This window comes from Erythrolamprus reginae, chromosome 1 (assembly GCF_031021105.1).
Source record: "Erythrolamprus reginae isolate rEryReg1 chromosome 1, rEryReg1.hap1, whole genome shotgun sequence".
In the NCBI taxonomy this organism is placed as follows: Eukaryota; Metazoa; Chordata; class Lepidosauria; order Squamata; family Dipsadidae; genus Erythrolamprus; species Erythrolamprus reginae.
In genome coordinates, this window is record NC_091950.1 from 397,943,916 (window position 1) to 397,966,296 (window position 22,381).

The following is a 22,381-nucleotide window of genomic DNA, read 5'->3' on the forward strand; positions in this document are numbered from 1 at the left end:
TTGGGTCTCAGGCAGCCCTCCCACTTCGGTCCCCGCCACCAGGTTCCTTTCTTGCCCGCCGGCGGTGGCGGCGGCACCGCTGTTTTGCTGCAGTCCCGGAACCTCGAATCAATAATAATAATAAGCAGCCCGCGCGCCCGCCATTCCGCCATCGTTTCCATGGAAACCGTCCGAGCAGCTTCTCATTGGAGGGCTTTCGCCAAAGAACCCGGGGCCCGGCGCTTTCCTCAGCTCGGCTGCGGCTTCTCGTTCCGGAGGGGAAATTCGCGCCTGCCGGGTTGGGAAGCCAAAGGCGCCCGGTTGCCCCCAACACCCCCCCCCCCCGTGTGTGTATGTGTGTGTGAGAGGGGGCGCTCGCCTGAGCATGAGGTAGCCGTCCGGTCAGACGAACCCTCCGTAGTCTGACAGTACGCGGGAGAACGAGAAGGAGGCGGCGGGGGCTGCCCGGAGCTCGAGGAGCGAACAGCCGAGACAGCCGGCCAAAGGCGCCGCCAGCGAGAGGGCATAAGCGGGCTGGACCTTTTTGTATAGCGGAAAGCCTTAAGCGCCCGGTTGCCTCCCCCCTCCCCGGGTGTGTGTGAGGGGGCGCGCGCCTGAATATGAGGTCGGACGAAACCTCCGTAGTCTGACAGCACGCGGGAGAACGAGGAGGCGGCGGCGACCCGGAGCAGCCGAGAGAGCCCGCCGAGAAGTGCCGGCCAAAGACGCCGCCAGCGAGAGGGCATAAGCGGGCTGAACATTTTTTGTATAGCGGAACGCGAGGGACGCCGCTGCCACCGGCTCCTCCTCCTCCCGCTGCCAAACCAGTGACAGCTCAGCGGGCGGAGGACGCGCCAGCCGAGCCCCTCTCGCTGCCGAGGAGCCGCCGCCGCCGCCGGCAGGTTCTTCCACTCAGGCGGGGAAGCAGCTGCAGCAGCAGCAGCTCCGCTCTTTTCCCTCCCACGCTGCCTCGGCTGGCGCTGGGATGCCAGCGCGGGTCCCCGCGTCCCGCGGCAGCTTCAGCCCGCGCGCCCCGCTCAGCCCCGCCGCAAGCGCTGCGGTAACCGCTCCCGCCTCCTCCTCCGCCTCCTCCGCGCCGCCTCCGAAGGGAGGAACGTCGCCCCCGCTGCTCCGCGCCGTGCGATGAAGAGGCAGGGCTGCTGCCGGTGGGAGCCCGATGCGCGGCACCTCCAGGATCGGGCGCGGAGTTGCAAGACCGGCGACGGGGGGCGCCTTTTGGTGGGAGCTATGCCGGAGAGTGCCGGGAGCCCCGGCGGAGCCGAAGGCACCCAGACCGCCCTAGAGTCGGAAATCCCGTCGCGGGGAAGCTCTCCGTGCTCGGCAGAGCAAATGCCCGGGAGCTCTGAAGTGTACCCCGCCGAAGGATCGGAAGGCTGTCCGGGGGAGACACCGGGGCAGGTAAGGAGGTGGGTCGTCTATATAGTATTGTGTGGTCCGTTTACGGGAAAGCAACGGTCGGCTGCGATTTCCCGAGGAAAGACCTTCCATGATCGGAGGCAGTCTATCCCTGGAAAGTGTAGGAGACTTGTGACAGTTCGGAAGCGCTGGGTCGCCTTCAGATTAAGGAACCAGTAGGTTTGTTTCTGCCTGCGGGAGTTTTCTCTGCCTGCCTTTGCCTCTCTGTGCAAAGATAGTCCGGCTCCAGCTCATAGGTGGAAAATGTCTAACAACATTAAAGGCTGATGGTGGCCGGTGATTTAGAGCATCTTTGGAGAGGTATGAGATGCAAAAGTTCATTATTCCAGGGCAGGGAGGATTAGGTTCACTGATTGCCCCCCCTCTCTCCCAAGATAATTTTATTTTAATTGCAAGTACCGAAGCCAAACATAGGACCTGGGAAGCCTTTGGATCTTACTAGGAGTAGGAGGAAAGGTTTGCTGTCGGTTGCTGCTGGAAACAGAATGCTGTGAACGGAGTAGATGGACTCCTTTCGTCTGGTCTTGCATAGCTCCTCCTAGGTTGCTCTCACTTTACTCTGGATTTTCTGCCCTTGGTAACCGATGCAAAATGATAAACCATCTTCTTTTTCGTGGGAAGTGGGGTGTCTTCTTGTTCCAAATCTATGGCTGCAAGGAAGGAGGTGGCAAACCTTATAGGCAGACATGAAGGAGGCACCATGTTTCCCATAGGGCATGCCATCTTCAGCACCCTTGCCGTTAAAAAAAAACCCACTGGAAAGACCTTATTTTCTGGGGAAGCTAAAGCATGGCAAAGATACAGCAGTGACTATTAGCTATTATGGCTACATGCAGCTGACTTGTTCAGGAATGATGTACATAATGGATAGGAAGCAACAGTAGAAAGGAAAATCTGAGCTGGACGCCTTGCTGGATGTCTTCTCCTCTCCGCAAACATCCAGCAGCGACGCTTGGCTGGGTTTACTAATGTATTTATTAATATTTATAGCTAGCACATTGTCCTTAGGATGAGGTAGGATACAATCTATAAAATAAGTGGGGTAAAACACAGCAATTACCTTACTAACAGAATCAAGAGACGCAGATGTTGACATGAATCAACAGGGCATTAACAGACTGAGGCTATTGAGTTCTAAATGATAGAGTGAAAAGTCTTTACTTGTCATAGAAATGTAAGCAAACGGGCTATTAGTCTGGTGTTCTGGGGTTGCAGAACAGAAGAGGTCCTTTTCTCTGCCCCCACTTTTCCTAACCTTGAGGTGCCAAGGAGGAACCATCCTGTAGGTCTTAATTTTCAGGCTTGTATATACTGGGGCAGATTCTCCCTCTTAATAGTAGGTTTTTAAACTGTTTAGGGTTTTAAATGTCATTAAGAAAATTTTGAACCTATGTCCGGCACCATGTGAACAGTCAGGGCAGTTTGCTTTTGAACTGCTAGTATTATTCAACATGCTAAATGCAAAAGCCAGGTTAACAAAATGCATTTTTTTCCTTGCTATACTCAGATAATTACATAACATGATGGTTTAGTATAATGAATTGAATTCATTCAACATGCTGAACCCCAATCTATGAGTCCCCCTCCCCGAATTTAGTCTAATTTGTGCAGACTCAGCTATGGGGAAACAAGGAGCTGGATCAGATGAGGAAAGAAACCATTTGATGGGATGCAGCCAAGTTCCTCTTATATTCTTCTATGCTAATCATATGTTGCTTTTATCTGCTCCACCAGCAGACTAGCCAGAAACACCTATGAATGATCCATTTTAAGTAAATGAGTAAAAATGAGTAAAATGGATAGGGGTGTTTCCATACACTGCTACCTTTTACATGCTGTAATGAAGGTGTGGGAGGGAGACTCAGCCCAACCCACCTGACAGGATTGTTGTTCTGGAGGAAAAGAGCCAGAAAATATACTGTGTATTTCCACTGTGACTCCTGGAAGAAAGGGAGGATATAAATGCAAAACCTCCTTTGAAATGTAGTGTTTAAATATATTTTATTTATTTATTTATTTATTTTGTCCAATACACAATGGGGTTTTTAGTGGGAATATATCAATATACACATAGTAAAATACATGATGAAGGTTATAGAGGAGATGCTCATAGTAAAATATATCTAAGAAATAATAGAAAAGAAGATATAGGAATAGAATATATCAATGAAAGAATAGAAGAAGAGATACAGGAATAGAGGAAAGGTATAGGAGATATATGTGTATGTTGTAAGCACTGGTAAATTTTGTAAGGTATATATGCAAATCTACCTTCAAAAATGTTATTTTTTATTATCTCAGTTGTTTCGAAATATCCTTTAGTAAGCTGTTGCTACTATTAAAGAAGGTATGTAGGAGCATCAAAGCTTGGTGAAGAATGGCTAGATGAAATCAGGGCTCCTTCCTTAGTCATTATGTTATTCCACCTATTATGTTTGCTTTAAGGGGAAAGAAGAGTGAATTTCAGAGTCCTAAATCAGGTCTTCCTGCTTGTCCTCTCCATCTTCTGAATCAGAAACCACAAAGCAGAACTCAAACAGACCCAATGGATCTAAAACAATTCGCACACATCTGTGCTTATACTGCCTACTTTTGGGAGTGGCTCTACTTCAGGGTCTCATTTACAGGAAGAACTTTCTACGCAGAAGCATCCTAGATTTAGCTCCAACCCTTTTGTAAAAAACGATGATCTGGATCCACTAAAAGATGCGAGACGTTTTGCTATTTATGTGATTTGGACTGTTATGAGGAGAGCAAAAGCTATTTTTAGATTCCCGAGAAGCTCTACAGCATTGGATGCTGTTTAATGGGGGGAAATAGTCTGGATTCCTTGCAATGGTGGCACACAAAAGGGGTGGGGTCCTTGAGTGATCCCTGCATTGGATCGAAGCACACTGGTTTTTCATGAACCCCTTACCCCTTGATTTTAATCTAGTCCCAATGCTGTTCTATAAATCAAGGCATTTTTTTAAATGGCTGAGAATGCTTCCTTGGTCTTCTAGAAAGTGGTTGCATACTGAGAGTATCTATGCCAATTATTAGAGTCCCCAACATGTTCAATTTTAGAAATCTAGCACAATGAAAATTCTGGGATAAATAAGGAGAATTTTACTTTAGATTCCTGAAATAGAGACTTTCTGATCTGTGTTATCTGTGTTATCATTCATGATTCCTTCAACATACATTGTAGATCAAGTAACATGTTGCATGGTGCTTACCAATCGATCAAGCTGATACCCCGCCCATCTCTCACACATACATTGGAAGCCAGTAGAGAGTTGATCTTTATAAATCTGAGGAGCTGGTCTTTTTTGGTCACTGTTCCTGCCCTGTGGAGCAACATCCCCACCCTCACCTCCAAAAATCTGTATGGTATTGAGCTGGCTGATTTTTAAAAATGCCTTCGTGACCTAGCAGTTCATGGGCCAAGATATTGTGTGAGCCAGTAATGTTAATGTTTATGTGAATTTTGATTCTGTGTTATAGAGTCTCTTATTTTGTGGTATGTGTATGTGGGGGGGAGGGGTGTCTGGATTTTTAAAAAAAGAATATTTTTTTTGCCATTTTCAACGCTGTTAGCCACCTAGGCAACCATAGGGATGGAATAAAATAAAATTTAAAAATTCAGTTTTTTCACTATATTGTAGATAATATTCTGGCTTCAATGAGAGAGTAAAATTTGTTCCCAAGCTAAGAAGCCATCAGATATTTATTTTTAGCAGCCCAGAAGACGAGAAGGAATGAAAGAAAGAAAAAGATATTTAGTGGTGGGGTGGCACAGTGGTTAGAGTGCAGCACTGCAGGCTACTTCAGCTAACTGCTAGCTGTAGTTCAGCAGTTCAAATCTCACCACCGGCTCAAGATTGACTCAGCCTTCCATCCTTCTGAGGTGGGTAAAATGAGGACCCAGATTGTTGGGGGAAATATGCTGATTCTGCAAACTGCTTAGAGAGGGCTGTACAAGCAATATGAAGCGGTATATAAAACTAAATGCTATATTTAGTGGTGCTCGAGGGCAACAGAAACCCTGTTCTTACAATCTACAGTTGACCTATCCAGATTCCTAAGAGGTCAGTAAGGGGCGAGTACAAGTGCACTAGAGTGCCTTCCGTCCCCTGTCCTATTGCTCTCCTATATCTCCTATACCTTTCTTCTATTCCTATATCTCTTCTTCTATTCTTTCATTGATATGTTCTATTACTATATCTTCTTTTCTATTATTTCTTAGATATATTTTACTATGAGTATCTCCCCTATAACCTTCATCATGTATTTTACTATGTGTATATAGATATATACCCACTAAAACCCTCATTGTGTATTGGACAAAATAAATAAATAAATAAATAAATAAATAAATAAATAAATAAATGAATGAATGAATGAATGAATGAATGAATAAATAAGCACACCCTCGTCTCCCTTTGAACAGCTTTTAAAGAAGCTTCCTTTGAATTCATCGAAGCTACAATGGGAGATGTTTCTGCAGTGAAAAGCTGGTCCTAAAAGCTAAAGGAGACTGTGGCATTATGGCTGTATCCATGGGAGTGAGTCAGATCAACTTGCTTTGTATTTTGGGTTTCTCAACTCTGCTTTTGAAAGGTCCAACTCTACAGATTAGAATGCTTCCTGATAGTTTTTTTTATTGCTTTTCTTGATATTTGCTTATTTTAATTTATTTATTTACTTATTTGAATCCACCTTGATTATTTTTATAAATAACTCGAGGCAATGAACGCATCCAAAATACCTCCCTCCTATTTTCCCCACCACAATAACAGTTGAGCTAAAAAAGAGTGATGATTGATTAAAGACACACAGTTGGCTTTCATTGCTAAGATGCGATTTGAACTCACGGTTTTCCACTTTCTAGTCTGGTATCTTAAGCACTAGACCAAACTGGCTCACCACTTTAATCTCACCTTATTAGAATATTTTGGACATGTGAAGCGACATTTGGAAAAATATGCTATTTCGCTTAATTTCACTTAATCCTCCCGGAAAAGACTGAAGGCAAACGAGGTCCAGGCAGAAGTGGAATATCATGGCTTCAAAATATAAGGGACTAGTTTGGATAAAACTCAAAAGCACTTTTTTGTGCGGCTATTGATAAAAATAGGATTGCCAACATGATTGCCAATGTCTGCTGACAGATTTAGAAGAAGAAGGAGGAGGAGGAGGAGGAGGAGGAGGAGGAGGAGGAGGAGGAGAAGAAGAAGAAGAAGAAGAAGAAGAAGAACAACAACAACAACAACAACAACAACAAGAAGAAGACTGAAAACATATCTAATACTCTTTTCTCTTCCAATTTTTCCCACAATACCAACCTGTGAGGTGGGTTGGGCTGAGAGTGACTGACCCAAAGTCATCCAGATGAAGTAAACATAAAACAGGACTAGACCTCACTGGCTCACAAGTTTCTAGCCTGGTGCCTTCTCCATGAGACCAAACTTGGCTCTCTTAATTGTTTTCTGGTGGAAAAGGATAACTAACAGAAGTACTGGAAAAAAAAACTGAACAGTGAAATAGTAACTTTTTTTAATGATGTTCCCTTTGCCTTTAGATGGGCCATTTTTGAATTTAGAGAATCTATTTTCAACTATCATGGGCATAGCAAAGTTAAAGAAGGTCAAGTTATCTCTTTCTTCTTGGAATCAACCAGGTGGCTTTGAAAGTTTACAAGGAGTGGTTGAGAGCCACATTTTTCTCTCATTAATTGTCCATCTTGTTTATGTCTTTGCTATTTAAACTGTACTCAGTTCCTTGTGCTACAAGAGGAAGAGGAAGATGTGTATTGACTTGGCAGCAAGAGAGGCACTGCCAAAAATGGAGCAGTGTTACAGAATAACAGAATAACATCCACAGTTACAACATCTCCCATTGTGTTAGATTCTGTGCTTCCACATGGGAATTGCACGGCCACCTCCGTGTCAAAGATGAAGAGCAAAGCAGTGTTGTCTTCAAACCTAAAGAATTATCTATATTAGGTAAAACCAGAAAAAAAGAATTGTTCCAATAACCAAATTAATTGTATGATGTGAATGCCGCCTGCGTATTCAATATGATCTTATGCAATGAGGATAAAAGGAAGTTGAGCTTAATAATTTCACTAATGAGATGTTCAGATACTTAATGACTACCTTGTTGATGTTCTCAATAATGAAGTCATAGTGAGTCAGCCTTTCAGACTTTGGGAGAACAATCTATGGACATGAGTCTGACCCTGGAGCATTTAAACCAGTGTTTTTCAGCCTTAGCTTAAAGCTGCTGAATTCGAGAAACACTGGCTTAAACAGAGGTTTGATAGTCATCTGGAGGCTTGCAATTGTAATGGATTCCTGCCCTGGGTAAGAAGTTGTACTGGATGATCTCGTGTCCTGTCCGAACTGATGCTTGATTATTCTATGATTCCAATCGAATATACGATTCTATTGATCACAAATCTTCCCCAGTAAAAATATGATTCCAGACTTTCCCCAGTAAAAATCCAATATTGCTTAGAGTATGAGCAGTTGGTGCTGCAGAGAAAAAACAATGAATTTATTACAAAATATGTATTAAAACTGAACTCCCATAGATATCAATTAGTATGGTCAAACCCTGATTGGGAACTGCACATCTGGAAGCATGTGAGAGGCCCATTTGTTTGCTTTCTCACTAACTTCTGTTTACTTGCTTTGGGTCAATGCCAGACCCTAAACCAGCAGAACTTTGGAATCGATCCAATAAGACTCTTCATATAAGTAAATGTTGCTGAACTATAGTCTCCCCTTAATATCATGACTCTAATGTTGATTTATGTAGAAGAGAATAATTTAAAGATCTTCAATGTGGGAGTGAGCCTATGGTCCGACTCAATATCCGTTGATGTATTTCTTCTCTTTACAATATCTAATAATCTTTTTACAATATAGTATCATTTGATCAGTACAGCAATTTGTGATTATTGATTCCACAGATTGATGCAGCACTGGGCAGTCTGTTTTCCCTCACATTTTCTCAGAGATATATATTGGAGGCTTCATGCCAATATTGAGGAATGATCCCAGCTCCATAGCAAAGGGGGAGATGAGATTGAAGACTCAGGAAAGGAGTGGAAGGATCCAATCTGAGTTGATCCCTGGGACCAGAGGTTTCCTCTTCTGAGCTTTTGGAATTGTGCTGGAGCCCACCTTCACATATTTCTCTGAGGTCTTTGGGGTGTTCTGTGTGTGATATTTATATGGCGTGTAGCATTTCAGATGTAGATTGGGGTGTTGATGACTGACTATCAACTGGTTGGCTGTGGTTTCCTTGTGCTGCCAAGCCCTTGCCTCCTAAGTACTTGATAAACTGGTGGTAAATCAGCACTCCTGTTGATTGACCAGGGGGCCATTTCCCAGGCTTCAATCACTTCCATGCCTGCTTTTATGCTTGCTTCTCCAACAATCTTAGCTGCTGCAAAATTGAATGGATGTCCGTGCTTATTTTAATGCAAGCAGGTGGGGGTTGCTGCTACCGCTGCTACTGGTGTGCTAAGTGCACAGCATAAGGTCTCTGTGTGCACACATGCATCCCAGTGAGATTTTGCTTCTGTGTATGGGCAGGAAGCAAAATCCTGCGAGGGGACGCAGCACATGTGAGATTTTGGCAGAAGCAAAAAAACACATCAAAAATCTCGCGCGCGCACACATCCCCTTGCGACATTTATTTATTTATTTATTTATTTATTTATTTATTTATTTGTTTATTTATTTATTTATTTATTTGTTTGATTTGTTTGATTTGATTTGATTTGATTTGTATGCTGCCCCTCTCTGGAGACTTGGGGTGGCTAACAACAATAATAAAACAGCACATAATAATAATCCAATACTAAAAACAGTTAAAAACCCATTATTATAAAAACCAAACATACATACAGACATACCATGCATAAAATTGTAAAGGCCTAGGGGGAAAGTATCTCAATTCCCCCATTCCTGGCAGCAGAGGTGGGTTTTAAGCAGCTTACGAAAGGCAAGGAGGGTGGGGGCAATTCTAATCTCTGGGGGGAGTTGGTTCCAGAGGGCCGGGGCCGCACAGAGAAGGCTCTTCCCCTGGGTCCCGCCAAGCGACATTGTTTAGTTGATGGGACCCGGAGAAGACCCACTCTGTGGGACCTAACCGGTCGCTGGGATTCGTGCAGCAGAAGGCGGTCCCGGAGATATTCTGGTCCGGTGCCATGAAGGGCTTTATAGGTCATAACCAACACTTTGAATTGTGACCGGAAACTGATCAGCAACCAATGCAGACTGCGGAGTGTTGGTGTAACATGGGCATATTTGGGAAAGCCCATGATTGCTCTCGCAGCTGCATTGCTCTCGCAGTTGACATCCCCTCATATCACCAGGTCATGCGCCAGAGACCTGAACCTGTGTGCGCAGCTCCAGTTTTACTAACGGTGCAGTGCCCTCATCCATTCCGGTAGGAACCTGCTACTTAATGTGAGGCTACCGATGAGTTTGAGTCTCCTCATCTAACCTCTCGCTTGTGTTCTTGCAATCTGGTGGTTTGCTTCCTTCCCTCCCCCCACACTTCTGTCCTACATAGTCACAAGGGAAATCTAGGGATCTGACAGATAACATTGGAAGCATCTCCCACCTCCATGCGATGGCTTCTTATGGTAACCTTTGGCCACAAAACAGCCCAAAGCAAACAGAGAATTTCCCTGAGAAAATTCCCAGCACGAGTCCGAAAACCTGGAAGACAAAACCTCTGGCCCAGATTGGATCTTGCAACATTATTCCGGGACATTTATATTCGCCTTCATTCATCAGGACTTGGAGAGATGTTTTAGAATCCCAGGACCCAGGTGAGGAGTTAGATGGGGAGACCTCATGGAGCAGGTAGAGAAATCTTGTGGGTCCCGGGCTTATCTCAAGGAGCAACAACCCTTCGTAAATCTGAAGTCAAGGGTGAAGGATCTACAATTCATCATCGTTTGCATCCTGCACAGATGCAACATACGGTAAAGGAAGCTGCTCGGCTATGTGTCCCAGATTTGTAGTCTTAATATGTCATCTTGATTCATTCTCTTTGGGATGTCACCACTTTCCAGAATCAAATGACCTATCCTCTCAGAGAAGCCAATTACTTCTCGTTCTGTGAGATTCAACCTTGAATGCATAGCAGTTTTTAAAGACCCTTAGTCGATTTGAAGGGAACATTTGTTATTCATCCAAAAAGAATTCAAACAGACGGGGGGCTAAGGGAGGCTTCCAAGTGCAACTGGCTGCCTTAAATGCACCACGCTTTGCTGGAACTGCATGAATTTAATTATATCTGAGTTATTCAAAGATTTTGCAAGGGGTAATTCCTGCTAGGCTGCAAAATGATAGTATTTGGTATGCTGCTGAATCACGGAGAGATTGCCTAGGGCAGAGGAGCACAACCCAGAGCCTGAGGGCTGCTTATGACCTCCAAGAAACCTATGTATACCTTTTACCCCGCATGGAGCCCTAGCCTAGATGCTATTTTTCTTTACTCACTCTATGCCTCCTACTGAAAGAATAACAATCATGCATGTCAAATGTTTGCACACAATGAATATTACAGTTCTGTTTATACAACAAGCATAAACTGCCCATTGAATTAATTAATGCACATTCATAATATATGGAATCATAACTTAATATTTTGGCAGGGCCTCCATAAGATGCTAAGCTATACATTAAACTAGCTGATTAGTGACAAGCAAGCTTAGAATGCTCTGAGAATTCACTTGCTAAGCCTTGATCTGACCTGGTTATTATTTATTTAGCGTATGGCATATCATACATGGACTAGCAGTATAAATTAACATTTCAACTAGATCTTAGAATCCAATAAAATATAAATGTCAAAAAGATCTATGTTCAAATACCAATGTGATGGTGAACCTTGTTTGGTGTGCCAAGATGATGTGCCTGCAAGCTAGCATGTGCACCCACACCCATGCCTTCCCACAGTGCATGTGCACAACTCCCATGCTGCACCCCCACACAGGCGCACTTCCCCTGCCCCCCCGCATGTGCCTCACAATTATTATTATTATTATTATTATTATTATTACTATTATTATTTATTAGATTTGAATGCCACCCCTCTCCGAAGACTCGGAGCAGCTCACAACAACAAAATAGTACAAATCCAATGATTAAAAACAATTAAAAACCCTTAATATAAAAAACCAGTCATACATCTCAGAAAATCCATACATAAAACAGAAACGGCCCAGGGGAATCAATTTCCCCATGCCTGATGACAGAGGTGGGTTTTTAGGAGTTTGCGAAAGGCAAGGAGGGTGGGGGAAGTCCTAATCTCTGGGGGGAATTGATTCCAGAGGGTCGGGGCCACCACGGAGAAGGCTCTTCCCCTGGTTCCCGCCAGACGACATTGTTTCGTTGATGGGACCCGGAGAAGGCCAACTCTGTGGGACCTAACCGGACGCTGAGATTCGTGCAGCAGAAGGCGGCAGAATGGACTCCTGAAGCCTGGAGAGAGCAAAAATGGGCCAACCGGCCAACTGGAAGTTCATTTCCGAACTTCCGATTGGCCCATTTGGCTGTTTTTCATCATCCACAGGCTTCAGGAGGCTTCCCTGAAGCCTGGAGAGAGTGAATATGGCTGAAAAGAAGGCTGAAAAGCAGTTGGCCATCGCACACATGCTTGCTGGAGCACATAGGGCAAAGATGGCAAACCTTTTTTTCCTCGTGTGCCAAAAGAGCGTGTGTGTGCGCTATCACGCATTCACGAGTGCCCACACCCATAATTCAATGCCTGGGGAGGGCAAAAACAGTTTTCCCCACCTCCCACAGGCCTGCTGGAGGCTGGAGAGGCCTGTTTTCTAACTTCTGATGGGCCCAGTAGGCTCATGTTTCACCCTCCCCAGGCTCCAAAGGCTTCGCTAGAGTCGGGCGAGGGTAAAAATGCCCTTCTCTATCCCCCTGGAGGCTCTCCGGAAGACAAAAACGTCCTCCCAGAGCCTCTGCACTAGCCAAAAGTCAGCTGGCTGGCACACACATGCATGCTGGAACTGAGCTAGGGCAACGGCTTGTGTGCCAGCAGATATGGCTCCACGTGCCACTAGCCATCATTGTTCGCCATCACAGTTCACCACCACTGACATAGAACAATGTTACTCCAACACTCCGCAGTCTGCATTGGTTGCCGATCAATTTCCGGTCACAATTCAAAGTGTTGATTATGACCTTTAAAGCCCTTCATGGCATTGGACCAGAATATCTCCGAGACCACCTCCTGCCGCACGAATCCCAGTGACCGATTAGGTCCCATAGAGTGGGCCTTCTCCGGGTCCCGTCAACTAAACAATGTCGGTTGGCGGGCCCCAGGGGAAGAGCCTTCTCTGTGGCGGCCCCGACTCTCTGGAACCAGCTCCCCCCGGAGATTAGAACTGCCCCTACCCTCCTTGCCTTTCGTAAACTCCTTAAAACCCACCTTTGTCGTCAGGCATGGGGGAACTGAAATATCTCCCCTGGGCCTATACAATTTATGTATGGTATGCTTGTATGTATGTCTGCTTAATAATGGGTTTTTTTAAAATATCTTAAATTGTAAATTATTAGATTTGTCATGAACTGTTTTTATTATGTTGTGAGCCACCCCGAGTCTACGGAAAGGGGCGGCATACATATCTAATAAACATAAACAATGCCTCACATGCCCTCCAATATGGCTTCATGTGCCACTTGTGACATGCGTGCCATAGGTTCACCATCATGGGTCTAGACCATGTAACCACTGGAGCACAGCACTGTTTATATTTAAAAAGTGAGATTTTTGCCCTCAGTTTACAGCTGGTCATGATGTGATCTACAATTTGATGTGGCACTCAGAAATCACACTGAGGGGAGGTTGCTATGCCCCCTTTATACAGAGCGTGCCAGCAGATACCATGTGAGATACAAATCCTATTCAGATTGTCCATTGCTGACGTAGTAGTTCAAAGCCTGAAACCTTTTTTTTTGGGGCCGAGTCCCAAAAATGCTTTTTGAAGGGGCAACTGGACTTTGTTGTTTTCCTTTGAAGACATTTCGCTTCAGCTCTGCTGAAGGAGCTTCTTGGATGAGAAATGAAACATCTTCAATCAAAACCCAGAAAAGTCCAGTTGCCTCTTGAAAAAACACCTTTGGGATAACCATGACCTGGATGGCTGAGAATCTCCATAGACATTTTTGTGTGGGGTCATTTTTATGTCTTCCTATAACTGGACATTCCGCGACCCATTTAGCTTTCCATTAGGAATTGATGTTAAAGTTCTTGGGCAGATGTTGTGCAAGTGCCAGTGGGGGCTTCCTGAATTTGAGTCTTCAGGCTGATAAGTGAGGAAGGTTGGCATGCACTGGTAGGAATGGCCTGGTAAAATGTGTTGTATGAATGGCGGCGCAACATTTCATTTAAGAGGTACCTCCTCTAAATCTGAAAGCTGTCATAGAAACATAGAAACATAGAAGACTGACGGCAGAAAAAGACCTCATGGTCCATCTAGTCTGCCCTTATACTATTTTCTGTATTTTATCTTAGGATGGATATATGTTTATCCCAGGCACGTTTAAATTCAGTTACTGTGGATTTACCAACCACGTCTGCTGGAAGTTTGTTCCAAGGATCTACTACTCTTTCAGTGAAATAATATTTTCTCACGTTGCTTTGGATCTTTCCCCCAGCTAACTTCAGATTGTGTCCCCTTGTTCTTGTGTTCACTTTCCTATTAAAAACACTTCCCTCCTGAACCTTATTTAACCCTTTAACATATTTAAATGTTTCGATCATGTCCCCCCTTTTCCTTCTGTCCTCCAGACTATACAGATTGAGTTCATTAAGTCTTTCCTGATACGTTTTATGCTTAAGACCTTCCACCATTCTTGTAGCCCGTCTTTGGACCCGTTCAATTTTGTCAATATCTTTTTGTAGGTGAGGTCTCCAGAACTGAACACAGTATTCCAAATGTGGTCTCACCAGCGCTCTATATAAGGGGATCGATCTCCTTAATTTGTTTTCTGGGGTATTATAACAGGTACAGTCCTATATCCCTGCAGGCAACAGACTGAGAAAAGGTTGCTTCATTTATACTTCTAAAAATGAAGGGTAAATGCTGTTACTCTGAGTTTTCGAACATTTCATGCATACAGTCAATCATGGACGTGGGAGTGGGATCTAGCGAAGTCAGTGTGTTGGAATGGCTGCTGCTTGCTTCCAAAAGGCTGACACGAGGTTACTATTTCTCAAGAAAAGACACATGCCTTAAAGGCTTGCTTTATATAACAGCAAAAGAAAGTTTAAAAATACAATTCTTCCACCACGGGGAGATCTATCACCCTTTACAGTATTAAGAAGATCGCGTCTAAGATTTTTAAAAATTATTATTTTGCCTTTAATTTTTACATCTCTTATTTACTGAGCCCTGCAGCTGGGAAGGAAGGACAAAAAGCTCCGTGGGAGTATATTTTGTAGATGCCTGGAAGTTGTTGCTTAGCTTCAATGCGCCTGCCATCATCAGTGAATGCTCAGAGGCGTGGAGACGCAGCTAGATTAACTACTGTCGCTTTGGGAGAGAGCCAAAAGTTCCCAAATCCCCCTTTCCCTAAACAAACAGTCAGGAGGGGGAAAAGCCAGAGGATGTTTGAATAATGTTTCTGAAAAGGATTTGTCTATTACTCCAAAGACATGAGAACCAGTTATAATATTATGAGGTGGAAAATCAAGAGCAAAGGAGACGGCATTCGCCAGAACTGGATTTTTCACTGCACATGGCTGCTACTGAGAGATGATGAAGATGATACACATATATAATAATAATAATAATAATAATAATAATAATAATAATAATAATTATTATTATTATTTATTAGATTTGTATGCCGCCCCTCTCCGAAGACTCGGGGCGGCTCACAACAACGATAAAAACAGTATTATACAGGCACAAATCTAATATTAAAAAAAACTAAAAACCCTATCATAATTAAAATATGATAGCCTAGCTTGCATTCACACAACACCCTTGACCATGTTATTGGAGCCACCCAATTTAATAGACCTACTGAATATGTTCCTATCAACCATAGAATTATAAGGGGCCATTTAAGTCCTCAAGGCCTATCTCTGCTATGTACAGATCTCCTAATTAAAGCATCCTAGACAAATGGGCTGTTCAACCTGTGCTTTCACACATTGTCTGAAAGGAGATCCACTATTTCTTTGGGTCATAGAATAGAATAGAATAGAATTTTACATAAAAAGAAAAAGATAAAAGTACATAAAAGAAAAAGATGCATTTGTCAAGAATCATGTGGTACAACACTTAATGATTGTCATAGGGGTCGAATAAGCAATGAAGAAACAATCAATATTAATAAAAATCTTAGGATACAAGCAACAAGTTACAGTCATGCAGTCCTAAGTGGGAGGAAAAGGATGATATGAATGATGAGAAAAACTAGTAGAATAAAAGTGTAGATTTAGTAAAAAGTCTGACAGTGTTGACTCCGTTGACAAACTACTCATTGGCTCCGTTGACAAACTACTGTTGCTATTAGGAGTTTTGTCTAATATTAAGCTAGATCTCCGTCTCTGCCACAATGACTTCTTTACAGAACCAGCATAACCAGCAGAGACTCAGCAGATATAAGACTGCCTGCATGCTGTTCAGAGTTAATTTTCTTTAGACTATTTTTGGCTTAGCCTTTCTTATTAATTCTTCCCTGCTTCTTTGATTTGTCGTTCTATAGATTAGGGATAACCAGGTTAAACATGTTGAAAGAAAGCGGTTTAGGATTCCATATCATCTTTATTCTGTACAATGATTCTAGCAAGAAGCTTCCGATGAAATAATTTTTATTCTGAACAAAAAATCCTTCCCAGGGAAGCTTCCCCTACTACCTCCTATGAAGATTAGGAAGGGAAGGGCATCACACATTTCCTCATAGCAGTCAGTGGGAGCCATTCTCTAACAGAGAAGAAAATCTAGCAGCATGACATTGACATAGTGGTGTTTGTTGTTATTTTCCCATGATAACTATTAAGAATTTGGTTCCATTCTACGCACCTTGTAAGCCTAGCCCTCTCCATCCTAGTCCAATCAAGACAAATTGCTGTTCATGCTTATAAATTTTGGGAGCTATGTTAAGGGGTTTAAACAGTTTTTTATATATTGGATTTGTATATTGGAGTCTTCGGAGAGGGGCGGCATACAAATCTAATAAATAATAATAATAATAATAATAATAATAATAATAATAATTATTATTATTATTATTATTATTATTATTACCCCAGGCATGGGGGAATTGAAATTTCCCTTCCCCTAGGCTTATAGAATTTATACATGGTATGCTTGTATGTATGAGTGGTTCTTTAAATTGGGTTTTTAAATATTATTTTTAATATTAGATTTGTTTACATTGTCTTTTTATACTGTTGTTAGCCGCCCTGAGTCTTCGGAGAGGGGCGTCATACAAATCTAATAAATGAATGAATGAATGAATGAATGAATGAATGAATGAATAAATATTATTGTTGTTGTTTTCTCTTGTTGTGAGCTGCTCCGAGTTCTCGGAGAGGGGCAACATGCAAATCTAATAAATAAATAAATAAATAAATGAATAAATGAATGAATGAATGAATGAATAAATGAATGAAAAACAAACAAACAAACAAACAAACAAATAAATAAATAAATAACAACACATCTAAACAAAAGTGGAATAGGAAAATCTTCCTGGAATGTTTGGAATTAATGGTTTTATTGGAGCTATTGCTTGTAATATCCTTCCCCTTTCCTCCTTTTCCCGTGCTTACTTTAACTCCTCCTTCTGCTTTACAGTATGGCGTGAGTTATCCTTGTCTTCTGCGTCAAAACCAAGTGCTTCTGACAGCCCTAGAGGAGTTGCAGATGCGCTGTGCCAGCCTGAAGAAGGAAAACAGTCTGCTGGTAAGAGCTGAATACATCGTACCCAAATGTTGTTTAGCCAAGCAGGACTGACCAGTCTAGGGGCTCTCTGGATGTTGTTGGGCTTCGTCCTATCAACCTTGTTCATTAGCCAAGGCTGATGGTGATGGAAATTGAAGTGCAACACTATCTGGAGATCTGCAATTGGCAATCCTGATTTACTGTACAGCAAGCATAATTTATTTAATTTCAAAGATGTTCTTTTGCAATGACATTTGAGGGAATTTAAAAAAAGGATGCTTGAAGCTCTTAGTTCCAAAATGATGCAGGCCAATGCTTTCAGCACAGGGTTGAACAAACTGTTTTGGCACTTGCAATAGAATATCTAAGCCACATTCCACTTCTGCTAATTAAAAGAGGGTACTACTTAACAAGCCTTTGTCCTGCCAAAGTTCCACTGAGTGAAAGGGCAAGATTTCCATAGCTTTAGAATTGCAGTTAGAATTCCTTGCTGGCTGCTTGGTTGAGATCTTTCTCCCGCTTCTCCATCAATCTTAAAAAAACATTTTGAAATTACCATATTACCTTAAGAAGCTGATGAAACTTGGACTGTAAGGAGGTGTCTTATCTTAAGTGAGGCTGTTGAGGCTGGAGGGTTGGACACATCTGCTCATTGAAATGATGTGAACAGGCTATAAATTGTAGATGGGGACAGGGTGAAAAAAATGGATGAAGCCAATGAAACAAGGACACTCTTTTAAAATTAACACCGTTTATTAAGCAGTATTTTTTGGAAGGGCTCTGCAGAAGGTGAACACATCTTTCAGCTGTGGCGAGGGGGGCGTTTGCCCAGTTTTACCTGGTGCACCAGTTGCGGCCCTATCTGGACTGGGACTCACTGCTCACAGTCACTCATGCCCTCATCACCTCGAGGTTCGACTACTGTAACGCTCTCTACATGGGGCTACCTTTGAAGAGTGTTCGAAAACTTCAGATCGTGCAGAATGCAGCTGTGAGAGCAATCATGGGCTTTCCTAAATATGCCCATGTTACTCTAATACTCCGCAGTCTGCATTGGTTGCCGATCAGTTTCTGGTCACAATTCAAAGTGTTGGTCATCACCTATAAAGCCCTTCATGGCACCGGACCAGGGTATCTACGAGACCGCCTTCTGCCGCACAAATCCCAGCGACCGGTTAGGTCCCACAGAGTTGGTCTCCTCTGGGTCCCGTCAACTAAACAATGTCGTTTAGTGGGACCCAGAGGAAGAGCCTTCTCTGTGGCGGCTCCAGAGATTAGAACTGCCCCCACCCTCCTTGCCTTTCGTAAACTCCTTAAAACCCACCTCTGTCGTCAAGCATGGGGGAACTGAAACATCTCCCCCTGCCTATGTAGTTTTCTGTGTATGATATGACTGTGTATGTTTTTTATATATTGGGGTTTCTTGTTTTTTAGACTTTTAAAATGTATTATTGTTATTTTAGATTCTAACTATTAGATTTGTCATTATATATTGGTTTTATCATTGCTCTAAGACGCGCCGAGTCTACGGAGAGGGGTGGCATACAAATCTAATAAATAATAAATAATAATAATAATAATGAAGCCTTGGGGCCTCAGATTCTACACACCTCCTCTATCTAATGCAAAATTCTCCAACCTGGTGCCCCTCCAAAGTTCTCTACTGCAACTGGGGAAGGTGGCAGTTGCAATCCCACTTACCTGGAGATCATCATAATGGACAAGGCTGAAGTTGTCAGCTTTGACTTGAACACTTTCTCCAAGATCTCAGACAACGAAAGAAGTTCTGCTCACAGAGAACTCTCTTCCAGTTTTTGTGCTTACTACTTTTTCAGGAATTTTTGTCACCCTTTGTGTACCAGTATGGGCTTTCTGAATCCACTACTTTCTGTATGCAGGAATACATAATGTCATCCACCATCCAACTCTCAGCACATTGCAAGCACATCCCCCTTTGGTGTTTTCCAGTTGCAATTCAAAACTGCTGCTTCTTGACCTGAAACGTCTTCAGAGTAGACGGTCTCCATTTCTTTGTTCAGGTCTAGTAGCAGTTCCAGCTCTCATTGGCTGCAGTGGCTGACATGCCTCTTGTCCCTCCAGTGATTAGTTGCTACCCATTTCAAGCTGGGCTGTCAGAGAATAACGTTCTCTGCTTGTCAGCTGTTGGTTTGTTTATTTTTAATAATCTTGCAGTTGATTGCAAAATGACCTATTAAGTCAATGAACCATCCTCCACTCTAGAAGCTTGTGCTCCATTCAACCTTTACATCATCTGTGTATCTCCCAGTGTTAACCCTTTCAGTTTCTGCTCAGGCTGGGTGAAGCATGCTACCGTGTTTTCACATCCCCTGCCCAGATGTGTAGCCTCAAGAACCATGGTGGTGCCACAGTGATTGGAATGCAGTATTGCAGGCTAATTCTGCTGACTGCTGGTTTCCAGCAGTTTTCCTCACTGGCTCAAGGTTGACTCAGCCTTCCATCCTTCTGAGGTTGGTAAAATGAAGACCCAGAATTGTTGGGGGCAATATGCTGAACTCTGTAAACCACTTAGAGCAGTGTTTCCCAACCTTGGCAGCTTGAAGATATTTGGACTTCAACTCCCAGAATTCCCCAGCCAGCGAATGCTGGCTGGGGAATTCTGGGAGTTGAAGTCCAGATATCTTCAAGTTGCCAAGGTTGGGAAACACTGACTTAGAGGGTGCTGGTAAAACAATATGAAGTATTGCAGAGAGAGGCGGCATACAAATCCAATAAATAAATGAATGAATGAATGAATGAATGAATAAATAAATAAATAAATAAGTAGTATATGTCTAAGTGCTATTGCTATTGCTCAGAAGATACCAGGGAAGGATCTCTATGAATATCAGAGATAATGTGAGAAAATGATAGAGAGTATTAGTAAAGAAATCCATGTATATGAATATCTGAAAAAACAAAGGTAGGATACAAGAACAATTGAGGAGAGAACAATCCCTAAAATAAAAAGGCAGGCACTGGTAGGCAGAACCAAGCCAGTAAGGCTTGACTTTCCTTCTTGGATGGGATGGACAAGATGCCATGGTGACCATTGTCCAGATTGAGCATATGCCCAGCTCCTTGATTAACTTGAAGAACTGCTTCATCCCAATTACATTGACCCATCCCACCTGGTCAAGAAGGGAGGATGTTCTGCATATCCCATGAGTCAAGGGATTTTAGTGGCAGGATCTAGTAGGTCCTTCTGTGCTGTTGCCCCCATCCTTTTGAACATCTTACCCTCAGAGCTGAAGTGAGCTCCCACCCTTCTGGTTTTCTGGAAGAGTATAAAGACCAGTCTCTGCCGATTAGCATGGGATCTAAGATCTAACCCTGGGGATGGCTGATGGCTTGAGAATATTCCTCTTGCCTTATGAACCTTTTAGCTTTCTGAATTTTTAACATTGAATTTCACTTTTACCTTGTAGGTATTAACTTTGTTTTTAATTCGGTTTTCAATCTCTGCTTTTACTTGCATGTTTATGTCGCTCTATTTATGTTGTTGTAAATGGAGGGGAGTCATTTAGGTAGGATGGGCAGTGTAGAAATTTAAAAAAATTCCGGAGTGGAATTTCTGAAGTTGCTTTAAGCTTAATAAGCAGCCTGGGAGATTTTTAATTTTAACCTAAAATGCACCATCCAAGCTGCTTTCTATCCAATTAGACTGCCTTCATCTCAGGTTATGACTCATGTTCTAACTTAAGCGATCATCGACGGACCATAGCATACCTGGGGGAGAAAAAGGTGGTTACACTGCCCTCCTTGCTGAATGAACTTATTTTCCCAAAATGGATCCCTCTCCAAAAGTAAACTGGGTCAAACAGGCAGTACAGATCGTTGTCTCTTGCTTTTTGTTTTCCAGCGTAAGACCTGCTTCCCAGAGACTCAGGAGAAGGTGAGGCATTTGAAGAGGAAGAATGCAGAGCTGGCGGTCATTGCAAAGCGCCTGGAGGAGAGAGCCAGGAAGCTTCAAGAGGCCAACCTCAGAGTGGTAAGTGAGCAACCCTGGGTGGCAGACAAGCTCAGCATATTGTCAGGTTTCGCACTCCTCAAAGGTGATCAAAGTCACAGTTTACTACAATTTTTTTTTATATTAAAAAGTGAACCTTTTTCAAAAGCAATGAGTATTTTTTCTTGACTATCAGAATTATGAAGCTCTACATTCTATCTATATCTATCTATATCTATCTGTCGGTCTGTCTGTCTGTATGTATGCATGTATATATGTATGTGTGTGTCACATGTTTTTGCTGAATTTGAAAATTAAGGGAAACTAGGATAGATCTATTTTGGCCTTGTTCTGGCCTCATCAGCTAACCATACCCTCACTGGGATTTGAACCAGAATACCTCCGGGACCGCCTTCTGCCGCACGAATCCCAGCGACCGGTTAGGTCCCACAGAGTTGGCCTTCTCCGGGTCCCGTCGACTAAACAATGTCGTTTGGCGGGACCCAGGAGAAGAGCCTTCTCTGTGGCGGCCCCGACCCTCTGGAACGAGCTCCCCCCGGAGATTAGAACTGCTCCCACCCTCCTTGCCTTTGGTAAAGTTCTTAAGACCCATCTCTGCCATCAGGCATGGGGGAACTGACACATCTTCCCCGGGCCTATACAGTTTATGCATGGAATGTTTGTGTGTGTGTTTGCTTTTAATAATAGGGTTTTTAGTGTTTTTTAAATTATTAGATTTGTTTTTACATTGTTCTTGTTATTGTTGTGAGCCGCCCCGAGTCTACGGAGAAGGGCGGCATACAAACCTAATAAATAAATAAATAAATAAATAAATAAATAAATAAATAAATAAACAAACAAACAAACAAACAAACAAACAAACAAACAAACAAACAAACAAACAAACAAACAAACAAACAAACAAACTAGCAGCCTTTGCGTTGTAAGGCAGAGAATTAACCTCTGGGCTATAGTATCTAATCCCTTCAGCTTTGTACCAGGGAAATGTTATATGTTTTTTTTCCTGTTGAATATTCGATGGAAAAAAACCCATGTATATACATGTATAT

General features: G+C 42.9%; 1 protein-coding gene across 1 annotated transcript in view; it reads left to right on the plus strand.

The window, feature by feature from the left end:
* The first annotated feature begins 1,122 nt into the window (after positions 1-1,122).
* TSPOAP1 (TSPO associated protein 1) overlaps positions 1,123-22,381 on the plus strand; it is an 87,101-nt gene continuing 65,842 nt past the window's right edge. Inside the window, exons 1-3 of the mRNA XM_070735103.1 lie at positions 1,123-1,398; positions 17,258-17,365; positions 21,225-21,353. Coding sequence (XP_070591204.1) covers positions 1,123-1,398; positions 17,258-17,365; positions 21,225-21,353 — 513 coding nt within the window. The remainder of the gene's footprint in view (positions 1,399-17,257; positions 17,366-21,224; positions 21,354-22,381) is intronic.